Raw genomic sequence first — 19,083 nt, 5'->3', positions numbered from 1 at the left:
GCTGGAGTGGCACTTGACCTGGGAGGGGGTCAGATCCGCCCGCCGCTCCTTCCCAACCCTACTGACCCCAACCCACCCCCTGCTGCAGGAGGAGACCCTGGCTGGGGGTCTCCAACCAGCCCCTGGTGTGCTGGCTGCCAGCTGAGAACGAGAACAGGCTGTCTCTCCCCTTCGGCTGGACCCCGGCAAGATGGGCAACAGCTTGCTCCTCCCCATTGTGAGTCAGAACTGAGGGGCTGAAGGATACTTCATCTCTTCTAAACATGGAGAACAGAAGCACAGACAGAGTCGGCCAGACAGGGCTTGAACCAGGCTCTCCCATGGGCTGGCGGATAACTCTGGGCAAGGACTCCAGCTGAGTCAGTTTCCTCAGCTGTAAAACCCACTCCAGATTTCTGTTATGACTATTAAAGCCCTTGATACAAACATCATTATAGGATGTGATATATTAGCACTTGTGTTTCCCTGGTGGCCTAGACAGTAAAGAATCTACCTGCAACGCAGGAGACCCGAGTTTGATCTCTGGCTCGGGAAGATATTAGTAGTAGCCATTATAGTACTGTTTTTTCTGAAAGAATTCATGTCAAAGTACCTTCAAGAGCAATACAGCTTAATGTAGCTCTATGTATTGACCTATTTCTCATTTAACAATTTATCAATTTTCTATTCATATGTCAATATCACAATCTATCATCTATCCATCATCATCTATTTATCAATTTTTCTTCCATTGCTCATTCCATCTATCCAATTCTCTATCATCCATCACCTAGCAACCAATCCTTACATCTCTCAATCAGTTCTATTATCTAATTATCCACTAGTCTGTATAAATCAATCTATCATTTATCTCTCTAGAGGAGCTGGTGGGGTCTGAGTCAGCCAATCTGGTCTGTTCCCCTTTCTTTCCTCCTGGAATCTTCAGAAGCTAAGCTGGAGAGCATCTCTGTAGGAATGACAGCCACATAGGAAGTGGGACAAAGCAGGAAAGGGGAGGGGAGGGTGGGAGAGGAGGAGAGACTGTGTTAACTCCAGCGGGGGCAACCTGTCGCCCCCTGAGTCCTGGCTTGGCTCTGACATGTGTGGGGTCAGAGCCCCACACTGATTGCTCTCCCCACCAGGTCCAGGCTGTCTCCAACCATATCATGCACTTCTGCAGTGAGAGGCTGACCTCCGACCACAGCCAGTCCCTTAAGTTCATGCAGTGTGGCCAGTTCATTGACTGTGACTTGGACTTCGCCCCTGAGTCCCCAGCCAGAGTAGCCTTCACTGAGGGTGTCGACTGTGAGAGCACCTGTGCCCAGCTGCCCTCCTGCTTCCCCACCAAGGTAATATGGTCTCCCAGGCTCCATCCCCGGCCAAGAGCTGGGGCTGGGCATCTGGAAGCCTAGAGCACCTGCCTTAGGGAGCTGCCTGAGATGCTGGAGTCTCAGACAATAACAAGATGCACAGTCTGACACATACACCTAGTTCTGTATGTGTTTGAGGGGTGAGGGTAGGGCAACCTGCCCGGAGGTTCAGTGCAGGTTTCACGAAAGGGGAAGCAATTGAGACTGGCGTTGAGCTGTGGGTGGCATTCCAACAGGGGAAGCCTCCGGGCTGCTACTTTTGGAAGCCTTTAAAGTCTCTTAGCAGTTGTCCTTCCCTCCCTCTGGGGTGGGCCAAGGCCCCTGCAGTTCCAGCAAATTCCTGGGTCCAGTTGGGAGGACAGGGCTCTGCTTCATGCTGAGAGCAAGGATGCTGCAGGACACTAGGGAAGAAATGATGTACTCCAAGGAGCAAAGCCTCTGCCGGGCACTGAGCCACCACCACACACACACACGCACATGTTCACTCACCCCTACTGTTCTCGCAATGTGTCATGTGAGGGCCCCTGGCTGGCTCCTTCCTCTGGCTTCTCTGGGGGGGGCCATCCCCTATCTTCCTAGTATACCGTTACTGGCTTCACTGCTGGCTCAGATGGTAAATAATCTGCCTGCAATGCAGGAGACCTGGGCTCAATCCTTGGATCAGGACGATCCCCTGGAAAAAGGCATGGCAACCCACTCCAGCATTCTTGCCTGGAGAATCCCATGGACAGAGGAGCCTGGCGAGCTACAGTCTATGGGATCGCAGAGTCAGACTTGACTGAGTGACTAGCACTTCTGACTTTTAAATCTAACACAGCAAACACCACCTTAATTTAGAGTTACATTACTCTGTGTGCAGGTCTGTGTTCAGTGAACTGCCAGCTTCCTGCAGCCAGTCTGGAGTTCTCTTGACCTTCACGACCTCCAAGGCACCCAGCACAGAAAGGGGCTGATGTCTGCTGAGCGGAGTGGAGTGAAAGCAGCACGAGCCTTCATGTCAGAGAACTAGTTTCCACTCCCACTGTCCCACTGAGGAGTTGTCCTTCCTCTCTCTGAGCCTCAGTTTCCCTGTCTGTAACATCAGGATCTAAGGCCTCATCCATGTCTAACCTTTCATGACTCTGCAGCACCAACTGCTAAGGATGCTCAGATAACCTGATGAGCAGCCTGAGTCTGGATGAGTCAAGGAGGATTTCCTGGAATAAGAGAGCTTTTGCTTTTGTTTTTAATTGGAGTATAGCTGCTTTGCATGTTGTGTTAGTTTCTGCCGTAAAACAACCTGAATCATCTATATGTACACATATGCCCTTTCCCTCCTGAGCCTTCATCCCACTCCTGTAGGTGTCACGGAGGCTGGAGCTGAGCTCCTGTGCTATATATAGAGCAGCTAAGAAGGGAGTTTTGAGCAAGGCTCTGAAGCACGTGGGGGATGACCTGGAGGGGTGAGCTTGCTCATGAAGGGCCCCCGTGTAAGTGACTCCTCTTCCACCTCAGACCCCGCCCAATGACCCAGGCATCACCAGTCAGCAAGACTGCATCTCCTTCTTCCGCTTGGCACAAAAGCAAAAACAAAGGCCGCGACCAGATCAATGGACTCACCTCCTTCGTGGACGCCAGCATGTTGTATGGCAAGGAGGTCGCCCTCGTCATGTAGCTCCGCAACCAGACCAACTTCCTGGGGCTTCTCACACTCAGCACCTGCTTCCAGGACAATGGCTGGGCCCTGCTGCCCGTTGACAACCTGCAAAATGACCCTGCCTCTTTGCTGAACCACTCGGCATGCATCCCTTGCTTCCTGGCACATCAGACTCGGGAGTGGACAGTCTTGTCTCCCTAGGAAAGAGCCAGTTCCAGGTTCCAGGAGGGGAAGCCCAGAGGGTACTCCGTAGGGGGTACATGACTTCATACCTCAAAATTAGGTACACAGATCTGTGCATGGTTCCCAGAATCAGTATGTCGGAAGGAGTTCTTTTGCAAAACAAGTGTGTGTCCAGAGATCGTTGCTTGACTGTCTGTACCAATAAGGGCCTCATCCCCTACACAGTCCATCTGGAGTGGTGCTGATTGTTTCAAAAGCCCACCTCATATTGATCCAGCGTCCATCTCTTGCTCTTCACTGAGCTTCTAGACCCCCAGAGAAGAAGCTCTCTCTCTTTCACACAGTAATAGCCTCTTTAATTACCTGAAAGCAGCTTTCACTTCCACCTAATAATTTTTCTACTGTAGGTTAAATTTCCTTAGAAGCCAGTTTCCTCCCTGCACTAGCTAGACACTGGCATTTGGTACCTTCTTCCAGATGCATAATCTGAAATTTCCTGGGGGTCTTTCCCCCATCCTCCGCTCTCTATCGTCATGATGGCCATCACTTCTGCTTATTTAAGATATTTGAATGTGCCATCTCTCATCCTTATAGCAGCCCTGAAAAGGCAGCATTAGCATCACCCTCGTTTTGCAGACGAGAAGCTCAGCAAAGATAACTAATGCACCCCAGAGCAGAGTGTCCGATGGCAGAGTCCACATGGGGACTGGAGTCAGTGCAGTGGCCAGGTCTGGGCTCTTTCCACTCTGCACTACCACCTCCTTCATAGGGAGTTGGCTCCAGCCCCCTTTCTAAGGACTGTATGTTTCTTTGTTCCTGTTAAGAGCAGCAGGCTCCTTGCTCTGCTTAAGAGTAGATTGATTAAGACCACACACAAGGGCTTAGCTCAAAAACAGCAAATGACCATGTGTAAGGCCACCTTCAGTACAGCACTTTCCTTCCTGGCCTCGAGGAGAAGGTCTGGCTACAGAAACAGGCTCTGCCCAACTCTCCTTCTTTCTCCTTCCCTGGGGCTCCCTGGGAAGAACAGTATGATACCAAGCCCAAAGCTAAGAACAAGTCCAGCCCCCAGGAGAGACCCTGCAGAGGGATGCAACTCACAGGACAGGTTGACTCAATCTCAAAGGTAAGGCTTGTAGAATCACCCAGGATCCCCACCAGCCATGGCTCTGATCATCCTGCCAAGCAGAATCATCAGGCAAAGGTTTTCCTGCCCCAAACTGGCAGCTGCCCCATGCTTGCCCACGGTACACAAACCCCTTCTAGAAACATAGGGAGCTGAGACTTAGGCACTGCTGTCCTCCCCCTCCGGGCTGTTGTGTGGGTCAGTGGAGCCTCGCAGCACAACTGAGGAGATGGAGGTCCAGTGGGGGCCAGGAATTTGGCGCAGGTCACTAAGTCTCACTGCCTCTTTCTAGTCCCCAGACTTAGTGTCTGGGGACTAGAAAGACATTTCTCTGGGAAGGACTGTGGTGACTCTGAACTTGGGGTTTTCAAGGTGATACCCAGTCAACTGAAACCCCCAAACTGGCAGTCATGCACACTCGGCTGGTGACTGAGCTGAGATGCCTGAATCCCTGGTGGACCGGAGACAAGCTGTACAAGGAGGCTCGGAAGATCGTGGGGGCCATGGTCCAGGTAGGAGGCCCTGGGCCCCAGCATCCCTTAGGAGCCATGAGAAGGCACAAACCAGATAGATGTGCCTCAAGTCAACTAGGTCTGGGTGATTGGGGGTGTTCCTGAGCTACGACCTGTACCCTCAACTCTGCCACTAACTTGCTCTGTGACCCTGTTCATGTCACCCAACCCCTCTGGGCGTCAGTATCGCTCATCAGACAATGGGAAATTAACACTGTCACAATTAACATAATGCCAAGAAAGAATCAGTGTGTCTGAGCAGCCCTTCAGAAAAGCAAAAAATCTGTCCAAAGACAATGGAGTAGGTGGGCAGCCACTAAAGTAACGTTCCTTCTCCATCTTTTCTTTCAGATCTTCACCTACCAGAACTTTCTGCCCCTGTTTCTGGGAGAGAACAGGTCCAGGAAAGCCCTGGGGCCCTCCCAGGCGTACCATGCCAGTGTCTTCACCCTGGCCTTCCACTGCAGCCACACCATGCTCCAGCCCTTCATGTTCCACCTGGACAGCCAGTACCAGGCCTCAGCACCCAACTCCCGAGTCCCACTCAGCTCTGCCTTCTTTGCCAGCTGGCAGATCGTGTATGATGGTGACCAGGTACCCCAGGGGCAGGTGGGAGTAGGGGTGGAGCCCAGCTTAGTGCCAGGAGGCCAGGCCTCTGCTGATCGTCCCCCCCAGGACTGTGAAAATAAAGCAGGTGTCACCAAGACCTTCAGTCACGAGTCTGCCACCCCCTCGGGGATTAGAGGATTTCTAAAAGGGGAGGAGATGGGTGGCTGTGGTCCTGAAAGGAGCTTGCCTTCCACTTCTTCTCAAAGAAGTATGAGAGACTTCTTGCCCTGCCAGGTCCAGATTCCTACGTGTCCACCCAGGCCCCTGTTTCCTGATACAAACTTGATAGATGCAAATGACTGGCTTGTCCAGCTCTGAGCTAGCTTGGCATCATGTGATGACTCTGGGGCTTCCAAGAGGCTGGTCCAATCTGTGCTCATATTCCCTGCCACCCAGTGGCATTGACCCCATCCCTGGAGGCCTCATGGCCACCACCCCCGCCAAGCTGAACCCTCAAGATTCTAGGTTAGCGATGAGCTCCAGGACTGGCTGTTTCAGCAAGTGAAAAGGACTGGGCTGGACCTGGCTGCCCAACATGCAGCGGCAGCTGGTACCACAGCCTTCCGTGTGAGGGGGCTGCCGGCCCCTCCTCCCAGGCTGCCCCAGAGCTGGGCTGCTGGTGATGGTGGTGGGAAGCAGGGTGGGTCAGGGAAGATCCCTGGTGCCTCCTTTCTGACTGGGACTGTCTACAGGATGTGCTGAGGCTGATGCAGTAAAGCATCCCCGGGACCTCCTTTTTGTTGTCCTGCCACATCTTCCCCATTCTCACCAGGGTCTCTAGCTTTAGGGACACAACAGGTTGGACACAGGAGCTGAAAAAGCACATCAGGATTTTCCAAGTAGGAAAAAAAAAAAAAAAAAAAAAACCACAGTAGCTTTAAAAGGCAGGGAAGAACTGCCCCTGCCCATCACCCTGGCAAGATCCAAGGAGGAAGTCCCAGGGATACAGAAACTGGATCTTGGCTCTGAGTGGGGAAGGGCAAAGAGCCTGAGAAGTAGAGAACCAGTGGAGTAAAAGTAAGCCTGCCTTAGTTGTTTGGTAAGGACACAAAAAGACTTTATCCCAGGAAAGAAGAAAACTTAGGCACTTTGCTAGGATCTTTAATGGACATTAACTCTTCCAATCCTCCCAATGACCTTGAAAGCAGCTGTGACAGCCATTTTTATAGATGAGGAAACAAATTCAGAGACATCTAGTAATTGGCCCAAGCCCACATAACTAGGAAGTAGTACAATTCGAATTAGGTTCAAAATTTCTCCTTTCTTCCTCCTGTTCAGTCCACCATGTTATTGTTGTTGTCCAGTCACCAAGTCTGTCTGACTCATTGCGACTCTATGGACTGCAGCATGTCCGGCTTCTCTGTCCTTCATCATCTCCCAGAGTTTGCTCAAATTCATGGCCATTGAGTCAGTGATGTCATCTAACCATCTCATCCTCTGCTTTCCCTTCTCCTTTTGCCTTCAATCTTTCCCAACTTCAGGGTCTTTTCCAATGAGTCAGCTCTTCACATCAGGTGGCCAAAGTATTGGAGTTTCAGCTTCAACATCAGTCCTTCCACTGAATATTCAGGGTTGAATTCCTGTAGAAGTGACTAGCTGGATCTCCTTGCAGTCCAAGGGACTCTCAAAAGTCTTCTCCAGCACCACAATTTCAAAGCATCATTTCTTCAGTGCTCAGCCTTCCTTATGGTTCAACTCTTGCATCCATACATGACTACTGGAAAAACCATAGCCTCGACTATAATGGACCTTTGTTGGCAAAGTGATGTCTCTGCTTTTTAATATGCTGTCTAGGTTTGTCATAGCTTTCCTTCTGAGAAGAAAGCATCTTTTAATTTAATGGCTGCAGTCACCATCTGCAGTGATTTTGGAGCCCAAGAAAATAAAGTCTGTCACTGTTTCCACTTTTCCCCCTTCTATTTGCTATGAAGTGATGGGACCAGATGCCATGATCTTAGTTTTTTGAATGTTGTGTTTTAAGCCAGCTTTTTCTCTCTCCTCTTTCACCCCCATCAAGAGACTCTTTAGTTCCTCTTTACTTTCTGCCATAGGAGTGGTATCATCTGCATATATGAGGTTCTTGATGTTTCTCCCGGCAATCTTGACTCCAGCCGGTGATTCATCCAGACTGGCAGTTTGCAGGATATACTCTGCATATAAGTTAAATAAGCAAGTGACAATATACAGCCTTGTCATACTCCTTTCCCATTTTTGAACCATGTCCAGTTCTAACTGTTGATTTTGACCTGCAGAGAGATTTCTCAGGAGACAGGTAAGGTGGTCTGATAGTACCATCTCTCTTTTTTTTTTTTAATTTTATTTTATATTTAAACTTTACAATATTGTATTAGTTTTGCCAAATATCGAAATGAATCCACCACAGGTATACCCGCGTTCCCCATCCTAAACCCTCCTCCCTCCTCTCTCCCCTACCCTCCTCTGGGTCGTCCCAGTGCACCAGCCCCAAGCATCCAGTACCGTGCATCGAACCTGGACTGGCGACTCGTTTCATACATGATATTATACATGTTTCAATGCTATTCTCCCAAATCTCCCCACCCTCTCCCTCTCCCACAGAGTCCATAAGACTGATCTATACATCGGTGTCTCTTTTGCAGTCTCGTACACAGGGTTATTGTTACCATCTTTCTAAATTCCATATATATGCGTTAGTATACTGTATTGGTGTTTTTCTTTCTGGCTTACTTCACTCTGTATAATAGGTTCCAGTTTCATCCATCTCATTAGAACTGATTCAAATGTATTCTTTTTAATGGCTGAGTAATACTCCATTGTGTATATGTACCACAGCTTTCTTATCCATTTATCTGCTGATGGGCATCTAGGTTGCTTCCATGTCCCATCTCTTTAAGAATTTTCCACAATTTGTTGTGATCTGCACAAAGGCTTTAACATAGTCAATGAAGCAAAATTAGATGTTTTTCTAGAAACCCCTTGCTTTCTCTGTGATCCAACGAATGATGACAATTGGTCTCTGAATCCTCTGCCTTTTCTGAATGGAACTTGTTTATCTGGATGTTCTAAGTTTACATACTGCTGAAGCCGAGGGATTTTGAGCATAACCTTACTAGCATGTGAAATGAGTGCAATTGTATGGTAGTTTGAACATTCTTTGGCATTGCCCTTCTTGGGATTCTTTCCTATCCTGTGGCCACTGCTGAGTTTTCCAAATTTGCTGTCTTATTAAGTGTAACACTTTAACAGCATCATCTTTTAGGATTTTAAATAGCTCAACTGGAATTTCATCACCTACACTAGCTTTATTCATAGTAATGCTTCCTAAGGTCCACTGAACCTCACACTCCAGGATGTCTGGAGTGACCACAGCATCATGATTATCTGATCATTAAGAACTTTTTTTGTATAGTTCCTCTGTGTATTCTTGCCGCCTCTTCTTAATCTCTCCTGCTTCTGTTAGGTCCTTACCATTTCTGTCCTTTATTGTGCCCATCCTTGAATGAAATGTTCCCTTGGTATCTCCAGTTTTCTTGAAGAGATCTCTAGTCTTTCTCATTCTATTATTTTCCTCTGTTTCTTTGCATTGCTCATTTAAGAAGGCCTCCTTATCTCTCCTTGCTATTCTTTGGAACTGCATTCAGTTGGGTATATCTTTCCCTTTCTCCCTTGCCTTTCACTTCTCTTTTTTTCTCAGCTATTTGTAAAGCCTCCTCAGACAACTTTTGCCTTCTTGAATTTTTCTGTGAGATGGTTTTGGTCATGTCTTCCGTACAATGTTACAAGCCTCCATCCGTAGTTCTTCAGGCATTCTGTCTACCAGATCTTATGCCTTGAATCTGTTTATTATTTCCACTATACAATCATAGGGGATTTTATTTAGGTCATATCTGAATGGCCTAGTGGTTTTCCCTACTTTCTTCAATTTAAGCCTGAATTTTGCAAGAAGGAGTTCATGATCTGGGCCATAGTCTGCTCCAGATCTTGTTTTTGCTGACTGCATCAAGTTTCTCTGACTGCAAAGAATATAATCAATCTGATTTTGGTATTGACCATCAGTGATATCCGTGTGTAGAGTTGTCTCTCTTGTTGTTGGAGAAGGGTGTTTGCTATGCCCAGTGTGTTCTGTTGACTTAATGTTAGGGGAAGGCTTCGGCCAGAGCCTTTCTTCTCTCTCCCTCTCCCCATCTCCTAATATCCTGTCTAAATGCAACCTGAAAAAAAATAAAAATAAAAAATAAATGCAACCTGAAGCCCCATCTGCCTCTGCTAATCTTTGGCAGTATACAGTAAAGTGTGGGCAATTCCTAGGGCACCTAACACAGGACCAGGCAGTCACATAGCAGACTCTCAAGAACCTGTCTTTCCTTCCCTCCACTTTGGTGCTCTGACAGAGTGGTGGTGCCTCCTGCTGGAGATCTGAGATTGCTAGCTGCCCAAGTTAACCGCACAGCGAGTTCCTGTTCCCTTTAAGCTGTTTCATCCTAGCTCTTGCAGTCTCCACTAATCCCTTCCCAAGTCCAATACCAAATTTGGAGTTGCAAGGCCTGGTTTGAGCTCCATGGAATGGTGGGGGTGACCTTGGAAAAGTCACAGTTGCTCAAGCTCAGCAAATACCCATTGATAACATGAGGATTATAAAGCACTTCAGAAGTGTGAGGATCCTGAGGATATTCACAGAGCAGTGCCTATTAATGGGAAACATCATATGGTTTTCCTTTGTTCAGCTTGGGGATGGTGTTTGGGAGTTGTAAATTAAGTGGACAGCGCTGGGCTGGAGTCTCTTTGGGTCATGGCAAAGCTATCTCCTATCTTGATGGTCCCATCATATCATGTGATTTGGTCCTGGTGTGGGATCCTGATGGCTGAGAAATCAATATGGCTAATCTTTGTTAGTTTCTCAGTGGGTAAAAAATATTTTTTAATTAAAAATTTAATTTTAATTAAATTTTAAATTTTAAAGTTTTAATTTTAATTAAATTTTAAATTTTAATTTAAAACTTAATTTTAAATTATATTGATATAATTAATATATCATAAATTTACCCTATAAAGTATATAAATAAGTGATATACAAGTTTATACTTGTATATCACATGTAATATCAGAACATTTTCATCACTCACAAAAGAAACAGTAGTAATAGTCACTCCCCATCCCCACCCCAATCCCTGACAATTAGGAACCTAGCTTTACATGTTTGCCTATTCTGGACCTTTCATATAAATGGAATTATGCAGCAGGTGGTCATCTTCTAAGCAGCTAGATTTTACCCATGCTCTTCATTCCTTGGTTTGTTCATTGACTTATTCAGTCATTCTACAAATCTGGGAGTCTTTATGTTCTGGGTACTGTCTCATTTATGCCTAGTTAATGCCCTGATCGTATGGTGGTGGTGAGTTTGTTGGTTTACAACAGCTTCCTACATTAGGACATACTCCTCAGTGTACACACGAAACACAGCTGTCTGCTCAAATTGAAAACCAGAGAGCAGTGGTTCGGTCTTTGGAAAGTTCAAGGCCTCTTCTGCCAGCAGGGATTTTGTTCTGCCCAATATTGCCTGACCACACAGCTCTCCTGGGACAAATCAGGACAAATCGTGGTGAGCAGACGCCAACGGGAATCCGCAGGGGGAAGACGAAACTGCTCCTGCCCTTTGCCCTACAGAGTACAATGCTTGGAGGTGCTTCTGCAGGCTCTTTCAGCCTCAGAATCTGGCACAGCTTAGCCGGGTTCTGAAAAACGAGGGTCTGGCAAGGAAGTTCCTGGATCTGCACGGGACACCGGACAACTGCCATCTGAATTGGGGCCATCACAGAGCCTCTTTTGCCAGGGGCCCGAGTTGGGGCAGAATCGAGGTGTTTTCACCGAGAGACAGTGTGTGGCCCTGAGCCACTACTCCTTGTCTCGAACTGTGTGTGACAACCCTGGTATCACCACCGATCCAAGGGGCATCTTCAGGGCCAGCTCTGCCCCCAGGGCTTTGTGCCCTGCTCCTACATCCCCGGCCTGAATGTATCTGCCTGGAGAGGCAGATGAGGCCTCCCCAGGTAAGGGGGTCTCCTCCAACAGCCGGGGCTGGCTCAGAACTTCACATCCGTCCCTGGACTCGGCTGTCCTTTCAGGCCTCTAAGCAGGAAACACAGAACTCGTCTCGAGAGACAGGACATGCTTTCCCAGTGGCTCCCCAGTATGCTAGCCTCTGGGTCGACAGCTACTCCCAGGGCCCAGGGCTTTGGGGGGCAATTAGGAAGCATCCACCTAGCCTCGGCCAAGTCGTCAACACCCTAAAAGAGCTCTGCTTCTGGACATCCAGCAAGTCCCTCACTTGTTTGCTTGTGCTGCTTCCGCAGGAGTCCAGCCCAGGCCTCTGACCTTGGAGACCAGGAAACCTGGGGAAGACCACAAGGCTACCTTCTCGCCTGGAGCAACCGTTTCCTGCTCATGCTTTTGCCGGCTATGGCCGGCTCTCTGGCTGGGAGTGGTGGCCGGGACACCCGGCAGTGATGAACCCTTCCACCAGGCAACCCTCTCACGTGTCAGGTCACATATCAGCGCCGCATACAAGGGCTCGAGAGCCAAGCAAGGGGTTCTGGGAGGCCCAGGCGAGAAGGAGGGTTTCCAGCCATTTTTGTCCACTTCCCAGCCTGTTCCTGACCCCTGCCTAATGGGAGGCCAGAGTCCCAGCCTCCAACCACCCCACGATCTTCCTATGAAGCCTGCAGGGTGGGCAGCACTCGCTGCTTCTCCTAAGAAAGCACCACTGAGGGCAGAAGCTGTTTCTGCTTTGGGCTGGGGATGGGGCGGCGTGGAACTTGTCGTACACTTCACTCCAGATGTTTCAGAGGAATGCTGCTAAGACACAGCCGGCACTAACCTTGAAGACCCTCCTAGGGGCTGAGTTTGGAGAATCCAAAGAACCTCTGGAGTAGGAAAAGGCAGGGAAGGGCGGCAGTGTTAGGGGCCCCGACATTAAGGAGAATACCTTTGCCATACCAGAGACTTGAGCAGAAAACAAGCCGACAGAATGTCAGATGGTAGAAAACCTTTTTATGTACAAAAAACACAATAAAAGCCACTAGCCAGCTAGCAGAAAGGACTGCCTTCAGCCTTCACTTACTCCGGCAGCCAGCCCCTCGGCAGGAAGAGGAGGTAGGCTCCCGGGGTGGGGATGGAAGACCTCCCTCGCCTGCCTTCTCTCGGGCCCCCACGTGTGCAGCAGGTGCAGAGCAGGACGGACCACAGCGCTCTGCCCCCAAGACCCAGAGACAGGCCGGAGAGCAGGCAGAGCTGAGGACAGAAGTGACTCTGGCCTTACCCCCAAACGGGTCTCAACCCCGAAACACCTGTCCTCTTGTGAGGGGCACGTGCAGGGGCTGACATATCAAGAGGCAACCACCTGTGGGCATTTGGCAGCTGAAGAGCAGGTGAGGGGTCAGGATTCTCAGCTCCTCTGGTTCTCAGCAGGTCAGTGGGGTCTCTAACCAGAAAGACGAAGAGGTGGCAGGGCCCGGGCCGTGGTGGGTATCACTCATCACAGAGGCCAGGGCTGCAGCGAGCTAGGAGACCGAGGTTTCTGAGGGACTCACAAGGTCCTGGGGGAGGCTTTCTCGGGCCTCCTGCATACGGCGCCGGGCTCGCCGGAAGGCCTCTTTGAGGGAAGCAGACACGGAGTCAGGACCACGGTGTGGGGACGATGGGGCCCACATGGATGTCGGGAGGGGCGGGGTGGCTGGACTTGGGTGGAGGGAGAAGCCTACCCAGCACATTTTGAATGGAACTCTGCTGGCTGAATCCCTCCAGACGGTCCAACACACTCCGCATCCTCTTCCGGAGGGAACTTGACTCCATGAAGGCCCTGTGGGGGAGCCAGCCACCTGACCACGGCTGCTCTGCAGCCCTGGGGACCAGGAGGCCTGAGGCAGAGGGCCGGGGCCGCTCACCGGGACTGCTGCAGACAGTGCAGGCGGAAGGTGACGCTGCCTGTGGTCTCGGTGCGGAGTCCGAAGCGGCTCAGACGCTCCCCCTGTGGATCCAGTTAGTGTCAGGCTTCGGGTGGTTTCCAGACCCCAGGCACCATGCTGGCCTCACTCCCATTCTTATTCCCATTCTTGGGGAGAACAGGTCTGTTGGGGAAAATTCATCCCAACACCCAAATGCCATCACCTCCCGACTGTCAATCAGGCAACAGTCCAGCCTCATTTGAGAATTAGCAGTCTTCTAAGAAGCCGGCTGACCCTCTGCTTCCTGAGGTCTCAGGGATGGGCTGGGGGAAGGCGCCGGTTACTCTGATGGGGACCAGGGGAAACCTCTAAGCGTCCTACTTCTCAGAGCTCTCCTAGGAGCGCACTGACATCTGTATGTGCTTCAAGGTGTGGCTGAGATTTCCCACTGGAGCCACAGAAAGGAAGAGACTAAGCACTGATGAAGCAATGAACGATTAAGGGGACTTAACCCAGACTGCACCTTTCCCAGAAGCCATAACTTCCCACGGTGAAATCTACCTAGAGACAAAAGTCACCTTGAAGGTTCCTGGTATCCACACGTAGGAGAGGTCCTCCAGCTCCAGAGAGCCACCAATGAAAAACCTCCGCAGTTCAGCCACTGGGCTGAGCTCCAGGGGCCTCCAGGTGGAGACCGTCAGGGTGTGAGAGCCTGGGCAGAAGAGGATGCAGCCAGGGCTGGGAAGGGCCTGCGGTCCCTTGCAGGCTCCCCAGCAGTCACATGGGCCTTGCCACCACTAAAACACCTGGTCTGGGTACGGCCTGACCTCTGGTGAAGGTCACCATGGAGGTTTAGGGGACCCACGTGAGAATCAATCAGACAGAAGCTCAGATCTTAGCTCTGCCAGTTACTACCTGGGCGCTGGCACAAGTTTCTCAGCCTCTCTGAACCCCATTCTCCTCGTCTAGTAAAATGGAAATAATACCAACACCTATGCCTCAAAGAGTGGTGGGGAGAATCAAACGAGAAGCACTCAGCACACTGCCTGGCACACAAGAGAAGACAGTGGCCATTATTTCTAAAGAACGGTGACCCACTCAGTACACGTCTGTTCAGAGCCCATCTTGACACAGGCTGCTGCTAAGTCGCATCAGTCGTGTCCGACTCTGTGCGACCCCATAGACGCCAGCCCACCAGGCTCCCCCGTCCCTGGGATTCTCCAGGCAAGAACACTGGAGTGGGTTGCCATTTCCTTCTCCAATGCATGAAAGTGAAAAGTGAAAGTGAAGTCGCTCCCCCAAGGCTACAGGTCAAATCAGAGGAGCCGGAATCAGAGTCCAAAGCTGCTCAGCTGTCTCTAACGGAGACAGAAAATGCCCTCAAAAGGAGCACAGAATCTTGCAAGTTAAGTGCTTCTAGTTCCCAGCCATCCCCACTTCCCCCAGGAAGTGGTCGAGTCCTCTGAAGCACCAGCCTTGCGTCTAGGAGTGGGGGCAGGAGGGCTGCGTGCAGGGCAGGGACGAGAAGTCACCTGGGGTGGCGGGCAGCACCACAGCCCCGTAGCCTTCCACGCGGTACCGTTGCCAGAAGTCCAGCGAGAGGACCTCGCAGTAGAGCACAGGCCACTCTGGGAGCGCATCTGTGGAGGGGAAAAGTGGCCAGGTCCCGGGAGGCCCCCACAGGAGAGGGCGCATCTGAGGAGCCCCAAGGCCGAGGACTGGCCAGGCCACTCACCGACAGATTCATCCTCGTGGAGGAAGGAGGCCTCGAACGTGAAAGGGTAGGAGAAGTAGGCCACGTTATTCTAAAAAGGAGGGCTGCTGTTTTAAACTCAGTGCCACAGAGTGGCAAGGCCTCACCTGGCACTCATTTTTCCTGTGGCCAGTGACAAGGTCATAGTCCCAGTGGAAAAGGAAAAACTATCACTCCACACAGGAAATAAGAGGCTAAGAGGGGAAGGGACACCCAGACGCAAGCTGTTGCCATTCTCAAAAAGGCAGAGAATCCAGGGACAAGGCGGCCCTGCAGGGCCCACAGCAAAGCACCAGACCCAGCTCTGAAGTCCTCCCCACACTGCTAGCCCGATCATCTTTGGATGTCATGCTGCGAGCAGCCCTGTTCCCTCCAGGCGCCCCTCTTGTTGCCATACCATCCCCCGGGACTTGGTGGCACAGGTCTGTGTTATTCCTGAGAGCTGCTGGAACGCTGGGCTTGACCAGTCTAAAAGCCAAAGACCACACAAAGTCAACCAGGGAGGAAGGCGGGCAGTTGAGAGAAACACAAAGCTCCTTTCTGCATTCAGTCATTCAGGCACGTGACCAATCACTCATGCCATGTTCACTGGGCCCACTGTGTGCTATGACTGGCCCCTAGGGACACTGCAGTGACCGGATAGAAAAGCTTCCTGTCTCTCAGGGAGCTAACCTTCTAGCTGGCAGTGGGAGGAGGCACAGAAAGCCAACCAACGACAGACCATCAGGGAATGATAAAAGCTAAATATAAAACAGCATGAAGAGACTGAGAGGCTTGGAGGCCCATTTAGGGATGCTGAGGGACCACTCGGAGGTGAAACTTAGGCTTAGACCTAAACTGAAGCAGAACCAGTCATGCAAAGATAGGATTCAAAAGGTTTTGGACAGAGGAAATGGTCCTGAAAAGGCCCTAGAGTGGGAATGAACTTGGCCTGTTGAGGAACAGGAAGCATGACTGGAATGTTATAAAGGAAAGACAGGCCGGGGCCAGCTCATTCAGAGAATGGGGTCTGGACTTTGCTCAAAGTGGGAAGGGAAGCTGTTGGGGCTTTAAGTTGAAGAGAGACAGCTGGTTTACATTTTATAGGCTCGGTTAGGCTGTGGTATGTATGGCAAATGAAACGTAAGGCAGCTTCCCTGGTGGCTCAATGATAAAGAATCCACCTGCCAATGCAAGAGACACAGGTTCAGTCCCTGGTCCGGGAAGACTCCCACAAGCCGAGGAAAAACTAAGCCTGTGTACCAGAACTACTGAGCCTGTGCTTCAGAGCCCGGGAGCCGCGGCTACTGAAGCCTCAGGTGCCCGAGAGCCTGTGCTCTGCAACGAGAGAGGCCACTGCCGTGAGAAGCCCACACACCACAACCAGAGAGGAGCCCCTGCAGCAATGAAGACCCAGCACAGCTAAAAATACATAAATAAATAAAAATTATTTTAAAAAAGAAAAGAAACATAAGAGCGAGACAGGAAGCAAGAGGATAAATTAGACATTTAATGCTTTGGCCTAAGTAAGAGATGATGGTGGTTTGGTCCAGGGTCCTCAAGAGAACAGGACATTCAGGACATCTTCGGGAAACAAGCCTGACAGGAATTGCTGATGGCATGAGTGGTGGTAGGGACTAGAGAAAGTGGGGAATCAAGGATGTCCCTTATATTCCTGGTATTAGACACCAAGGAGATGATATTGTGGTTCTGCTAAGATGGAGAAGACCGTGATGGCAGGTTTGCGGCAAGAGGAGGATCAGGGATGCTTTCGGTCACGTTAAGCAGAAACAACAAACAGGTAAGTGGGCATGAGTCTGGAATTCAGGGCGAGGCTAAGAGTAGAGAGAGAAGTCTGGGCGTCTGAGACACACACAGCACTGAAGCCACAGGAAGGATGGGGCCACCTAGAAAGACTGTGGAGAGACAGTAACAGAAGGCCAGGCCCGGCTTTGGATGCTCTAATAGTTCTAGGTCAACAGCAGACGAGGAAACAGCCAAGGAGGCTGCTGAGCCACCAACGAGAGAGCTGAGTGGAGCACGGAGCCTGAAGGCAAGAGGAGAGGGGCAGTGAGGAAAGTGAGCTGTGGCAACTGGGAGACCAAGGAGGGCAAAGGCAGACACGTCCCCACAGGATTCCACATCTTGGAAGTAACCTATGACCTTGATAAGAATGGTAACAATTTCAGTGGAGGAGTGGGGAAGGAAACCTGACCCAATGCTTCTGGAAAACTGTCAGAAGGGGTAAAAAGAGAGACTTGTGAATACTACTTACTAGAAGTTGGCAACTCCACAAAGAAGTGGACGTAGAGGTTGTCATACTCATAGCCTTGGGCTGAAACTAAGAAAACAGGAAACGGACTCAGTGTATTGCCCTATCACCCCTAACGCCTGACCCAGTCCTGCAGGGCCTACCCACTTGTGGAAGCAAGGCTCCCAAGGGCCAGGGACTCTCTGTGTTTCCAGGAAAGACTCATGCCTGAGTCTCCCGAGCACTGCGGACAACCCAAGGCCACCACTGCAGTGGGGAGGACTATTCCACACTGCTCTCTCTGGCACTTGCCAAGCCTCAGGGGACCTCCATCTGGTGAGACACTTACCCACCTCTCCATTCACGAAGAGCCGGAGGGCACCTGGTGTGGTCTGGGGTAGAGAGAAGTGGGGACCGGTCAGGAGGTTTGAGGGAAGTGACCCCTCTCCTCGAGCCTGTCCATAAACCCCACAGGACCTGTCACAAGATGTCCGATTCTGGCAAGCGACTACCCACGCTTCCTCCCCACCTGCCATTTCTCCACAGATCTGTTTTCTTCATTTCTCAAATGCGTTAACAGAGGGGCAAGTTCAATTCAGTTCAGTCGCTCAGTCGTGTCCGACTCTTTGCGACCCTATGAATTGCAGCACGCCAGGCCTCCCTGTCCATCACCAACTCCCGGAGTTCACTCAGACTCGCGTCCATCAAGTCAGTGATGCCATCCAGCCATCTCATCCTCTGTCATCCCCTTCTCCTCCTGCCCCCAATCCCTCCCACCATCAGAGTCTTTCCAATGAGTCAACTCTTCGCATGAGGTGGCCAAAGTACTGGAGTTTCAGCTTTAGCATCATTCCTTCCAAAGAAATCCCAGGGCTGATCTCCTTCAGAATGGACTGGTTGGATCTCCTTGCAGTCCAAGGGACTCTCAAGAGTCTTCTCCAACACCACAGTTCAAAAGCATCAATTCTTCAGCGCTCTGCTTTCTTCACAGTCCAACTTTCACATCCATACATGATTACTGGAAAAACCACAGCCTTGACTAGACAGACCTTTGCTGGCAAAGTAATGTTTCTGCTTTTGAATATGCTATCTAGGTTGGTCACAACTTTCCTTCCAAGGAGTAAGTGTCTTTTAATTTCATGGCTGCAGTCACCATCTGTAGTGATTTTGGAGCCCCAAAAAATAAAGTCTGACACTGTTTCCCCATCTATTTCCCATGAGGTGATGGAACCGGATGCCATGATCTTCGTTTTCTGAATGTTGAGCTTTAAGCCAACTTTTTACTCTCCTCTTTCACTTTCCTCAAGAGGCTTTTTAGTTCGTCTTCACTTTCTGCCATAAGGGTGGTGTTATCTGCATATCTGAGGTGATTGATATTTCTCCCGGCAATCTTGATTCCAGCTTGTGTTTCTTCCAGCCCAGCATTTCTCATGATGTACTCTGCATATAAGTTAAATAAGCAGGGTGACAGTATACAGCCTTGACATACTCCTTTTCCTATTTGGAACCAGTCTGTTGCTCCATGTCCAGTTCTAACTGTTGCTTCCTGACCTGCATACAGATTTCTCAAGAGGCAGGTCAGGTGGTCTGGTATTCCCATCTCTTTCAGAATTTTCCACAGTTTATTGTGATCCACGCAATCAAAGGCTTTGGCATAGTCAATAAGCCAGAAATAGATGTTTTCCTGGAACTCTCTTGCTTTTTCCATGATCCAGCGGATGTTGGCAATTTGATCTCTGGTTCCTCTGCCTTTTCTAAAACCAGCT

The 19,083-nt window shown here is 50.2% G+C and overlaps 1 protein-coding gene and 1 pseudogene across 2 annotated transcripts in view; one reads left to right on the top strand and one right to left on the bottom strand.

Annotated features, from left to right (window-relative positions):
• LOC105004196 overlaps window positions 1-11,898 on the top strand; it is a 23,147-nt pseudogene extending 11,249 nt beyond the window's left edge.
• Window positions 11,899-12,264: 366 nt separating this feature from the next.
• MKS1 (Meckel syndrome, type 1) overlaps window positions 12,265-19,083 on the bottom strand; it is a 14,646-nt gene continuing 7,827 nt past the window's right edge. Inside the window, exons 9-17 of one of the 2 annotated variants that reach the window (XM_010861647.1) lie at window positions 17,667-17,709; window positions 17,342-17,407; window positions 15,485-15,555; window positions 15,070-15,139; window positions 14,867-14,974; window positions 13,913-14,046; window positions 13,335-13,417; window positions 13,152-13,249; window positions 12,265-13,042 (exon numbers count right to left, since the gene is read on the bottom strand). In XM_010861647.1, coding sequence (XP_010859949.1) covers window positions 12,951-13,042; window positions 13,152-13,249; window positions 13,335-13,417; window positions 13,913-14,046; window positions 14,867-14,974; window positions 15,070-15,139; window positions 15,485-15,555; window positions 17,342-17,407; window positions 17,667-17,709 — 765 coding nt within the window. In that variant the 3' untranslated portion in view covers window positions 12,265-12,950. The remainder of the gene's footprint in view (window positions 13,043-13,151; window positions 13,250-13,334; window positions 13,418-13,912; window positions 14,047-14,866; window positions 14,975-15,069; window positions 15,140-15,484; window positions 15,556-17,341; window positions 17,408-17,666; window positions 17,710-19,083) is intronic. The other variant, XM_010861646.1, reaches the window with a different exon arrangement.

Source organism: Bison bison, unplaced genomic scaffold (genome assembly GCF_000754665.1).
Source record: "Bison bison bison isolate TAMUID 2011002044 unplaced genomic scaffold, Bison_UMD1.0 scf7180017864472, whole genome shotgun sequence".
Classification (NCBI taxonomy): Eukaryota; Metazoa; Chordata; class Mammalia; order Artiodactyla; family Bovidae; genus Bison; species Bison bison.
Note: the sequence above shows the minus strand (reverse complement) of the source record. Positions and strands in the feature narration are given on the sequence as shown.